Source organism: Muscardinus avellanarius, assembly GCF_963383645.1.
Source record: "Muscardinus avellanarius genome assembly, chromosome: 6".
Lineage (NCBI taxonomy): Eukaryota > Metazoa > Chordata > Mammalia > Rodentia > Gliridae > Muscardinus > Muscardinus avellanarius.
The window spans coordinates 19,773,938-19,786,534 of NC_137791.1; the positions used below are offsets into that span (position 1 = coordinate 19,773,938).

The 12,597-nt window shown below is 42.5% G+C and overlaps 1 protein-coding gene across 3 annotated transcripts in view; it reads left to right on the plus strand.

Moving 5' to 3' along the window:
• ARHGAP10 (Rho GTPase activating protein 10) overlaps positions 1-12,597 on the plus strand; it is a gene marked incomplete at both ends in the record, with an annotated part of 308,500 nt that overhangs the window by 145,152 nt on the left and 150,751 nt on the right. For all 3 annotated transcript variants that reach the window (XM_080697718.1, XM_080697720.1, XM_080697719.1), the window contains 2 exons: positions 1,277-1,383; positions 2,921-3,015. In XM_080697718.1, the coding sequence (XP_080553844.1) occupies positions 1,277-1,383; positions 2,921-3,015 (202 nt within the window). The remainder of the gene's footprint in view (positions 1-1,276; positions 1,384-2,920; positions 3,016-12,597) is intronic.

The following is a 12,597-nucleotide window of genomic DNA, read 5'->3' on the forward strand; positions in this document are numbered from 1 at the left end:
CTGTGGATAAAAATAAGACAATGACATCCCATTCCCTCCTCAAGAGATTTTTTTTAATGAATTATCTGAACCAAAGGATATGGTAAAACAGTGTAATACAAACCTTGGTGGTTCAGAAATTCAGATCCTTGGACTAATGGTGGCCTGAGATGAAATTTGTTGTGGTTTAGCAGTCGCCGTCTGCTCTGTCCCCCTCCTGAGGTCATGGGGTTGGTCTTCCCTGAAGCTACATGTGCATTTTGTAACTGAGCTCCCTTTTCTAAGTTTGTCCTTGATTTTCAGGTTTAGAAGCCTTACCTGTTTTATTACATATGCAATTATGGTGATTGCTTTTTAAAATGTCTTAATTGTTAAATGTCAACTTGTTGGGCCTAAAACTTTAAGATGATTGAATTTTCCCCCCTTTTTTTTCTGTGCTGGGGCATACACTCTACCATTGAATTATACACTCAGCTTCGATGATTACTTTACTGGCATGTAAGATTTCAGATGCTAAGTACCTCTGACATAGACCACCGGCCTTTAAGAGATCTGGTGGTTGGAATGCTAGCTTACTAACAAGAGTTAGAAGGGGATTCTGAGAATATTCCAGTGCACATACACTCACCCCTATTGAATCTTACATTCCTTATTCTTCATACTTCCTTATTCCCCTTTCTCCTCCTGCTCCTCTTCCTACCCCCACTCTCTAGTGCTGGGCTCAGGCCCCAAGGCCTCCGGTGTACTGAGCCAGCGCTCTACCTCTGGGCTACGCTCCCAGCCATACATGCTTTATTTGTAGAGCTGAGCTTTCTATCATCAGTAAGGATAGCCGCTGACCAGCTGTTAGCGGGTTGGCAGCGCTACGTGGGTTTCTAGACTAGATCCCCCCTCAGCACTTTAATGCTGCACTTTTTGTGATTTCAAGGGGGTAACAATTGAATCTAAAACCATCCTATACAGTAAAAGGAATTTTTGAAACCCTCACCAGTCTTTAATACCTAAAAGCAAAAAAGTAGAGCTCACAATTAAGCGGTTGTCAGGTATAATTGTTGGTTTTTCTAGCATCCCGTTTAAAAGGTGCGTCTTTCAATCACCTGTGCTTTGCTGAAAATGCCGCAGATTCTTGTCTCCAAATATCTCTGGGCACTCTTATTTGCCCTTTTATTGTGGCTTTGTTTCACGGAGCTGTATTAGTTGCGACCAACTGGGTCTTTCTTCCTTAATCACGCGCGCAGAGCACTGCCTTTCTGTTGATTTACGAGGACAAACGTGAAGTTGTGTTTTTCTGTTGAAGGGCCCGCTCCGTTTGGCTCCAGTTGGGTCAAACACTACTGCATGTATCGGAAAGCTGCCAAGAAGTTCAACGTGGTCCCCTATGAGCACAGGTCTGGGGGGAAACTTGTAAGTATTTGACTTTGCTCTCTGTTTTATGTGAGAGCTAATCTCACATAAATTCAAATTTATGTTATATTCTCACATACCATTTTAATGATTTTTCTTTACTAAAGATAAATCTTTGTTTAGGATTAACATCTTTGTTTTCTTTTGTTTCTAAATGGGCCAGAAAACAGGGCCGTGTGTGTGTGTGTGTGTGTGTGTGTGTGTGTGTGTTTTCTGAATTGCATGATTGGTCATTAGTCATTTTTTTAACTTGTATTTTAGAGAATAGTAGCATCCTTTCATCTATTGGAAGGCAAAGATAACATCTGCAGGAAGCTTTCCTGGCTCAGAGGTCCCCTGGGGTTTTCACAGGAGGCCTGACTTGCTCACGTACTCTGTGTTCACAGCCTAAAAACACTGTACCGTGTTTTACAATGAATTTTACTCCTTCAGTGAGACATACTGTGTTCTCATGTAGGTATCCCTTTTCAGCCAACTCCTCCTCCAAAAACAATAGATGGCAAAGTGCGAGAGTTGGCTTTGTAGGAAAGGCAATCTTGTTATGTGTTTAAATAGGAGTTGCAGCTTGGCAGTAGTAATTGATGGTCTTCCCACTAATACTGAACATATCTGGCCACACAAGTTATTTTTTTATCTTTATATTTACTTGTTTCGCTTAGGAGTTGTTTATTTTTACCATACACGGAGTTTTTGTCTGAGCTCAGTGATATCTTTACATCTTAGATTCCAAAAGATAGTAGCAATAAGTAAGTTTTAGAATATATTTTGATATTTTGAATATTTGTATATTTGAATGCTTAAGTATTTATAGATCCCCATATTTTAGAATATATTAAAGTATTCTTGAAGTGTATATTCAGACTTCTTGTAGTGATACTTGACTGAGCTATATTATAATTGTGCATCATTTCTCTATCTTCTATCCTCTTTTTAATGCTCTTAGAGAGGATGGGAGCTATGATGACATTGTATTAAAAATAAAAAAAAACGAAGATAAACTTGGCCTGCTTTACTTAGGAAAGAGAAAAGCCATGTAGATTGAGAGGTTCTAACTTCACATGATCATAATAATCTGATTTAGGGCCCATAATGTACTTTTAGGCTGATCCAGATGGAATTGCAACTTTTATAGATCAAAAATGGTCACATATTGAGTAGCACATATGGTATAATAATATAAAATTATAATTTCACATGCTATAAAATTAAAGTTTCGTTCTTGAAAAAGAGTGCACGAAGAGAACGACATACCTGGCATCTGGAGATGGCGTGGTGAATTTACTTTCGAAAGTTAGCATCGGTGAAGTCTGGGTTAATGTTGCTCTAATCAGCAAGATAGAGAAAACCTTTGGGAACAGGACGGACACCCGACATGGAAGGTTCTAGAGTCTAAGTAGTTGTTTAAATAAACAAGCTTGAAAGGAAATAGGGTAAAGAGAAGGGACTTAAAATCTTGAGCCTGAGTTCCCCTGGGATAGGTGGCCCAGGGTGCAAATGTTTGTGCCATGGATTAGGAAACCATTCTGCTTCCTTGCAGGGGGATGGAGAAGTGTTCATTCTGAAAGACTGTGCCAAGAGACACGCAGACTCCATCGACAGAAGGTTTTGTTTTGACATCGAAGCTGCTGACAGGTGAGTTTTTGGAGTGATTGGATGTGATAAGAGAATCATTTTAAAGTATGATTTTAGAAAAATAGAGGCCGATCACAACTGTGATTTCCACGGCCTGGACCAGTGGGATCTCGCTGTGTTTCCAGGTTGTATATTCACTGTGACCCGTCCAGTCTCCGATGCTATGTTTAGCTGTGGAGTGATGGCTTCATCGTGGCGGAAGTTTGTCATTATAACCTGTGTTATAATTTGAAAGGTTGCCCTCCGCAGGGCCTTTCGTTGTCCTTCCACGAGTAATCGGTGGCAGGGAGAGGACAATGAAAAGCAAGGAGCTGGGTAGTGGCAGCTAATGATACAGAACCGTCTTCATTTTGTGCGTGAATTTCCATGCGTGTACTCTGTAAGTGATGGAGGGTCTTAAGAAAACCCTTTCTGTGTATTCAAAGACTGAGTATTTTTCTCTCATTCTGACTTTTACTTATTTTGTTCTAACTGTCCGAGAGGAGGTTGTAAAAGAAGAAAAGAGTTCATCCGTCCATTTCTGTGTCCTCCCGTAGCACTAAGGGACATCATGGCCCTCAGAGGACATTTCTCTTTGAATTACCAGCTGAACAGTAAATCTTTGTCAGACTTAACCACACTGGATTTTTACTTTTTTTTGTGGTACTGGGGTTCCTGGAAGCCCTTCTACCTCCGAGCTACACTCCCAGACCTATTTTATACTTTATTTGGAAACAGGGTCACTTAAGCCAGCGCTGCTGGCTTCGAACCTGCGCGATCCTTCTGTCTCCGCCTCCTAAGCGCGGGGATTATAAGTGTGTGCCACCACGCCCGGCAACCACACTGGTTTTTACATAAGGCTGGTTTACATTTGTATAATAAAAAATTATAAAACTGCATTTTTTAAGACAAAATTTCAATTGAGGTCAGAACCCAAAGGAAAGACACAAACAGTTGGTGCTTCTTCGATGATGCAGCTGTGTCTGTGGAGGTCAGACCCAGACGGAAGGGCTGCGCTTTACTAGATCATAAATGAATTGAAGACCAGGCACATCAAAATGTGCCTCTAAGCACCGAGTTGGATTTGTCACTACCATGAAAGACAAGTAAATGAAAAAGCATTTTTACTAAGACTGAAAGAAAAATTCTGTGTAAGCGAGGTTACATTTGAAGTCAGTAAAAACTTGTTGAAAAACTTGAAGAGATTTGGTCTGTGTTATACAACTTCATGCCCATCACTAGCTTTGATTGTATCCTAAGTGGCAGTATTCTCATCTCTCAGTTGACCCTCACCACGCCTGTATCGGGTAGATGTTTTCCTTCCCACTTTCTTCTTGGTTTGAGAAACTGAGGCACAGATTGTTTGAGTCTCTGAAGGTCACATGGCTACAGAATTGAAGAGCCAAGTTTCGAACCTTTGTATTCTGTCTCTAGAGGCTGAGCGCTTAACCATTATGCTATGTGCTTCAGCAGATCACCTGCTCTGCTTAGGACGTTTCCTAAATAGTCAAGCAGAGTGAGTCAGCAGAGTGTTAATGAGATAAATCTGATTTGACATATAAGCAGGTACTTCTAGTGCCTTCACATATTGCTTACTGTGGTTTGTAAGCCAGGTATGGTGGCACTCGCCTGCAATCCCAGTACTTGGGAGGTGAAGACAGGAGGATCTCAGGTTCAAAGCCAGCTTCAGAAACTTAGTGATACTCTCAGTGACCTAGTGAGACCCTCTTTCAGGACAAAGAATAAATAAAAGGCCTGGGGGTATAGCTTGGAGGTAGAATGCCCCTGTGTTCAATTCCTAGTACCCCAAACCATAAAACCATATAAAGAGACTCTCAGAACCAAAAAGAGTTCTCTTATCAAAGAGAGGAAGAGAGCCTGGGCCCCTTCCCTTTCTGCTTTCTTTTTCTTGCTGTGTCTTGAATCCACTCAGAGCTCCTTATGGGAACTCCTGGCTTGGGGAGCTATCTAGTCTAAACAGTTAGAGAGAGAAAGGCATAGGAAAATACAATGCCCCCACTGATAACTGAAGGCCTGGAGTCAGGAGGGACTGAGACTCATTCCAGGCAAAGTGAGCGGCTAGATGTGGAGTTCGGGAGATAGAAGAGAGCCTGGTCTGTTGTGGGTTTCTGGGGACTCCCAGCAGAGAGCCCGGGAAAGGGAGATGAGGCCTGAGATGGGGCCAGCATCTGAGGTTGAGGCTTCTTAGCTCAGTGTATTCAGTGGTTTTGAGCATAGCAGTGAGTGACAGAAATATATTCCTGTTTCTCAAAGCTCACTCTGGCAGAGCAGAGCAAAGTCTGGAGATTTTTAGAGGTAAACTGAACTCAGGAGCAGAGGGTGAAGAAGGAAGGTTTCTGCCCTGAGCAACTCAACAGGTTGATTTACTAATAGAATCAGGGGGAGCTTGGGAGGAGAAGATGCTGAATTGAGATTTGATCTTGTCCAGTTAGCTTTCTGTGGGACACTGAAAAGAAACCCAGCGGGGAGTTTGGTACAGTGCTTGACAGCTACAGTGACATTCGACTTGGCGTTGGCCTTCTTCCTCCCAGAGCTCACGATCCTTTGATGCCAGTGGTCCATCCTGGCTCTCTCACACACCCTGGTCCTCTGTTTCTGCAGTGCTCTTTGAAATATGTTTCAGTCAACATCCCCACTGCTGTAATCCCAAACAACTGACCACACACACACCTTAGAGGAAGGAAGATTTAGTTGCTCATAGTTTCTGGTTTAGTCCATGGGAAGCTGGGGACTACAGGGGCGGGGGGGAGGAGACACTCTGCTCTCACATCATGAAGGCTGGAAGCAAGAGTGCAATCAAGGGAATTAAAAGCAAAAGGACAGTCCCTAAGGCCACACCCCGAGGAACCCCTTCTCTAGCCCATACCCCACCTGCCTAGGTTACCACCCAGTAAATTCACTACAGTGGATTTATCCACCCTCATGACTTAATTCCAACAACTTTTAACATTAATACGTGAGCTCTCTAGGAGACATTCTATAAGCATAACACTACCATTTCCGTAATCTCTTAATTTTTCTCTATTCATCTCTTCTCATGCTTTCACCCATAAAAATCTCATCTGACCTGTGTTTTTCTTACCTTCTTTCTGTTTTAAATGTATGACCTGTGTTTTTCTCTCCTATCTTCTACATTTTGAAATGCTTTTAGAATTTCTAGCTCTTTCCATGATCAGCTCCTATCGCATTCTTTACATGACTATAATTTCAGTGACACCTTGACCTTGTTCAGTGACCTTGTCTCTCCCACGGCCATTTCTTGGCTGTTGTTATTTCATGGAACCATAGCCTCTTGGTGGTCTGGGTCGCAAGCTTTTCTTTTTATGACGCCACCTCCTGCCCTTCCTTGCTTTCTTTTTTCTAATAAGTATACATAGCTGCTCCAATAAATGCCTACAGTCCATTGATCTCACTATCTTAGTGATCCCAGTGTCTCTTTGTCTCACCTGTGCCCAAACTTCTGTTGTTAGTTTCCTAGCCAGTCATGGTCACCCCCTTTCAGTCCTGTCAACTCTGTCCCCCTCTTGACTGTATTGTTTGTACAACCCTGACTTAAGCGGGATTTCATTCTACCCACTTTTTTTTTTCCTAGAGAGGCACCGTCTGCCCCGGGATGGTAGCCTGCACTGGATAACTCTGTATTCACGACCGTGGGCCTCCAGCAGGCCATTGGCGCTGACCAGAATATGTTTCTGTAGTTCCTTCATTCCCCTAGTTGACCAGTATCTCCTCCTGTCCTTTCTCTCTTAGAGCCTGACACTGCCTGCCTTCCCTGATGATTTTGTGTGCCATTTTGTTAAGAAAACAGAAGCGATAGGAGCCCTTTTGCCATAGCGTAGATAGACCCAGTTCCATGGCTAAGGCCACGACCCCCGCCCACTCTCCTCTAGCCTGTGAGCTCTGTGCTCCTGAGGGGAGCGCCCTGCACGGTCCACTCCCTCCTCTACCTTCTTTCCACAGCTGCATGGTCCCGCTCAAGCAGCTCTTCCTTTTCTTTTTCTTGACATTGCTTTTGCCTCCCATCGGCATATAAAATACTTTAATTTGTTCATCTTAGAAAAAAATTCTACTTCTGTCACTAGAAGACCATCGTGTGGTTTCCTCTCTCTTTCCATTTCCTTCCTCCCTTACACAGTGGAATTCTTCAAAAAGCTGTTATGGATATAGTCCCACCTGGCGCCACCTCTCCGCCCTGGCTCTTTCTGTGCAGGTCCTCAGTGCCATCCAGATTGAAGTGTCCCGAGGAGAATTCTGTGTGGCCGGTCACTCCGCCACATTCTGGCTTTGCGGTTCTCAGATGTCAATGCTTGGGTTGTTCTCACCGTCATGGCTTTCTCATTTCCTGCGTTCCTTCACCAGGTCCTCCTTTCCCAGACCTCTCCATCCTGGAGCTCAGTACTGAGATCTCTCTTCTCTTTACCTTGCCATCTAGGACTCATAATTTATTTTTTTGGTAGTACTAGGGATTTATTTTTTCCCCGTCCTGGGGATGGAACCCAGTGGCATTCTACCTCTGAGCCACTCCCCCAGCTCTATTTTTTATTCTTATTTGGAAACAGGGTCTCACTGGGTTGCAAAGGGCCTCACTAAGTAGCTGAGACTGTCCACGAACCGCCATCCTCTTGTCTCACACTGCCAAATGCTGGGATTACTACCACACCTGGCTAGTACTGGGCATTTAACTCAGGGGCTTTCTACTACTTCCTAGCCATGTTTCCAGACCTATTTTATTTTTATTTGGAAACAGGGTCTCACTAGGTTGACGAGTCTTTCTACTTGTAGAGGCTGTCCTTGAACCTGTGATCCTCCTGTCTTGGCCTCCCAACTACTGGGGTTACAAGTGTGCGCCACCATGCCCAGTTGTACTAATAATTTCCTAAAAAGGATATTTACATTTTTAAAATTACACCTTTTATTTTGAGCTAAGTGTAGATTTACACACAATCCTAAGGAATCAGACAAATTAATCCTGCGTACCCTTTATCCAGTTTCCCCCAATGGTGACCTCTTGAAAAACTGTTGTACAACCTCACAGCTAGGATATTGATATCGTTATAGTCAAGATGCAGAACATTTTATTTGCCACAAGGATCCCCCAGGTTCTTCTTTTTAAAATTTATTTTAAAATAAAATACATGTGTGTGCGTATGTGTGATACACTTGTCTGTCTTTGCCTCTGCCTCACAGTTTTAAATACCATCCGTATATGCGTATTTCTCAAATTCATTATCTCTTCCCTGAATGCTAGTGTCTTATATAAGCTGCCAATTCAATATTGCTTCTGAGTGTCCACTAGGCATTTCAAAAGTGTAGCGGTCATTCCAGGTGTGGCGGCCCATGCTTGTAATCCCAGTACTTGGGAGGCCGAGACAGGAGTTTGAAGTTTGAAGCCAGTCTCAGCAGCTTAGTGAGGCTCTCAGCAACTTAGTGAAACCCTATTTCCAAATAAAAATTTAAAAAAGGACTGGAGGTGTAACTCAGAGGTAGAAGGCCCCTGGGTTCCATCCCCCAGGACCAAAAAAAAAAAAAAAAAAAAAAAGTGTAGAGGTCAGGGGACATTGGTTGGTTATTATAGATTTTCTAAGAAATCTTTTTTTTTCTTGGGATTGAGCCCAGTACATTATGCAGGCCAGACAAGAGCTTTACTACTTATCTACACCCCAGCCCCAAGAAGGTTTTTTGAGGAAAGTAGACTTTGTGATCAAGCGTTTTATATGGGAATATATATTCAGTGTTTCCATATAAACACTAAAGTATCTTATGAATCTATTTCAAAATATATGCTTATTATAAGTAAGCCTTACCTCCCCCCACCATGGTACTGGGGGTTGAACCCAAGGGCATTCTACCCTCAAGCTATACCCCCAGCCCTATTTTTTTATTCTTTATTTTGAAGCAGGGTCTCACTAAGTAGTGGAGGGGCTCACTAAGTAGCTGAGGCTGGCTGAGGACCTGTGTACCTCCTGTCTCAGTCTCCCAAATACTGGGGTTACAAGCATGCACCACCTTGCTTGGCTAAGTCTTACTTTTCCTAACCTCTTTGATTAACTTGGAAAATTATTTGTAATATTCATAATATACTTTCTTAAATAATGAGTCTTGAGAATCAAGCTACTTCTTTTAGTTATACACTCTGACTGTGTTTTGGTTTATTTTCTAATCTCTAAATGGGGAAATATAAGTTTGTGTTTGTGATAACCAGCAGATAGTGTTGGAGGCTCTTGGTTGGTGGATAGTGGATAGGAACCACCCCCACGGTCACTGTGCTTCCCACTTGGGGCTCAAAACCTAGTGGGGTTGGGGTGAGAGTTGAATGAACACTGATATGTCTGCTTCTGGAGATTTGAAGGTTTTTTGCATGCTTTTATTGGTGCATTATAGCCTCACATCATAATGTCAATCATGTTGACAATGCTATACATGCACACGCTCTTGGTTCCCCCGTCCCCATTTCCCTCCCTCCCAATGCGGAGTACCCAGATTGACATTGGTATATAACACATGTACACATACAGTCTATGGTAGTATTTCTATTAATGAACCTAAGTCTTCCTCCACCCCTACCCTTATATCTCCTCCTTGCTCCCCTGAGGTTTCTCCTCATCATCTGGAGTCTTTCTTATATTGCAGTTATTTCCTTTCCTGCATATATTACAGAAAACATATGACCCTTCATGCTCTGTGATTGGTGGCTGGAGTGCAAACTAGTCTAGCCACGATGGAGATCAGTGTGGAGAGTCCTTAGAAAACTGGGAATGGATCCACCATATGATCCAGCCATACCGCCACTGGGTATCTTTCCAATGGGGCTGAAACCAGAGAACTACAGTAATATAGTCATACCCATGTTCATAGCAGCACAACTCACAATAGCCAAACTATGGAACCATAACTAGGTATCCATCAACAGACGAGTGGATTACAAGATTTGAAGTTTTAATTCGTGAGAAGTTTGAACGAGATAGGATCTTGTCTATTTCTCCCATTCCTGGCCAGGTAGACCACTAGGACTTTTAAGTAATTTGTTCTTTGTCTATTAGATTATGCATTCCCTGGGAGTAGGGAGCCTGTCTCTCCAGTAGTTATGGCAGTAGGAACTGTAATGCTTTGTATATCGTGGGCGTTCACCAGATTTGCACTGGATTAGATGACGTGGAATTGTTGCTCGGAAAGTGATAGGACTGGGATTAGATTCAATCAAGCAACTGTCAGTCAGCTGTCTCTTTCTTCAATACCACACTGCTACAGCATGAGCGCTAGTGTTTTTATTCTTCTTAAAAAAATTTTTTAACCTGCTTTGGAGTGTGTAGATAGTGTAAATGGGTTCTGATGGAGCTTGTACAGAATTCCTATTGGGACCTTTTGTATAGCAATTTCATAGCTGATTGCATCTGTCTAATATAAATAAAATTTGTCTGCCTTCCAAGCGTCCAGCTTTACTGATTTTTACTTCTCATGTAAGAAGAGCAGTCAGGTAGCATCGTGACCATAAGTGATACTTAATAAGCTGCAAAGTGGAACTCGGGTTTGGATTTGATCTGTGTAGATATAAGTCACAAGCTTTCAATTAATTGTGGCCTTAGGTCAGGTCTGGTTGCACATAACAGAAAAAAGTCATCATGGCTTCAGGAGTGTCTGTTGATTTTTTTTTTTCTCTTGTTTGGGAAGCTGGAGGCAGCTAGATCAGGGTGGATGTAGGCTCTGCAGTGCCAGATCTTGCTTCCGAATGGGAGCACCTTCTCCAGGCGCCTCAGGGTCAAGAGGCAGGCCTCTCTATCATAGAGTGCTGGCTTCCATTGTAGGAGCACTTTCTAGAGATTGCAAACACTACTTCTGCTCACATACTGTTGACCTCGATGGGGTTATGTGGTTACAGCTAGTTGCATGGGAGGCTTTTAAATCCTTAGGTTAGAAAATTGCTGTCTTGTTTCCAGTACCCATGTGCTGTTCTAATACTTAGGGCACCTGTTATATTTTTATTTGGAAACAGGGTCTCTTAAGCCAGAGAGGCTGGCTTCGAATCTGCGCGATCCTCCTGTCTCCGCCTTCCAAGCGCGGGGATTACAAGTGTGTGCCACCACGACCGGCCTTGGCTTGACAGTTCTTGACAAAGTTAAACATAACATGGCATCTGACTCAGAAATTCTATCTATATATGTATATGACATATATATATATCACATACACACATAAGTGTATAAAATATAACACATGCAAAATGCAGATCTATGCAAAAACATGTATTAATGTTTTTAGATGCATTATAATAGCCAAAAAGTAAAGACTGCATATATATCTATGTAGATACTGATGTCTGTGTATATACTGATGAATAGATAAATAAGATGTGATATCTCTGCATAATGAAAGATGATTTCGTGATTAAAAGAAGCAACTAGGCCATGCTACAATGTGGTTGAACCCTGAAAACATGATGTTGATCGAAAGGAGCCAGCCAGCCATAAATGACTTCATGTTTGATGATTCCATTTACACATAAGGTTCATGACAGGCGAATCTGTATAGGTAGAGGATGAATCTGTGGTTTTCTAGGTCTGGGAGTTTTGGAAGGCTCAAGAGAGTGATGGTTAATGAATATGGGTTTCTTCCCCATGGCGCAGTAACTTCTAAAATCGATTTTGGTGCAGGTTCCATAAGTCTGTGAATATATGAAATGTTGAATTGCACAATTGAAGTGGGTCAGATTTATGGTGTAAATTATATCATTCAAGGATTTTTTCTTTCTCTCAAAAAGGAACACAACTACAAATAGAGAAATACCATGACTAAAATAAGGGTCTTAAGTGACTGTTCACCCTCAGTGCTTCATGCCAACCACATTTCAATGGGCTGGGAAAATGATAGTTTGTACAGTGGTTTTGGCCACAGCAAACTGCAGCCTGTCAGGAGATACAGCCCCCTTCCCTGGAGCAAGATGTCTCCTGGCCCAGAGGTGTTCACACAGCACGTGCGCCGAGCTGCTTCCCTAGGAGCTTGCTGCATGCCGGGTTATGGGGTGACCCCCACGCGTTCGCTTGATTAGTAATTGCTCTTCTGTGACATTCTCCCGCATTCTCTCCTGGAAGGGTGGGCACTGGTGCTAAGTAGAATTCCATTCTTGTATATCCTATAATTTTGTAATCCATTCATAGGTTGATGGACACCCAGGTTGTTTCCATACCTTGACTCTTTTGAGCACACTGTTATAAAAACATGCGTATGCATATGTTACTCTAATTTTCTGATTTCAGTCCCTTTGGAAAGCTACCCAGGAGTGGGATAGCTGGATCATATGGTGGATCCCTTCCCGATTTTCTGAAGAATCTCCACACTGATCTCCATACTGCCTGCACTAATTTGCAGTCCCACCAATGATGTAGAAGTGTCCCAATTTCCCCACATCCTCATTAGCATTTCTTGTTGTTTGATGTCTTGATGATTGCCATTCCGATTGGGGTTAGATGGAATCTCAGTGTACTTTTTGATTTTCATACCAAAAGTGATCTACAGAGTCAGTGCAATTCCTCTCAAAATACCAATGTTACTTTTCACAGACCTAGAAAAATCAGTCATAAATTTCAT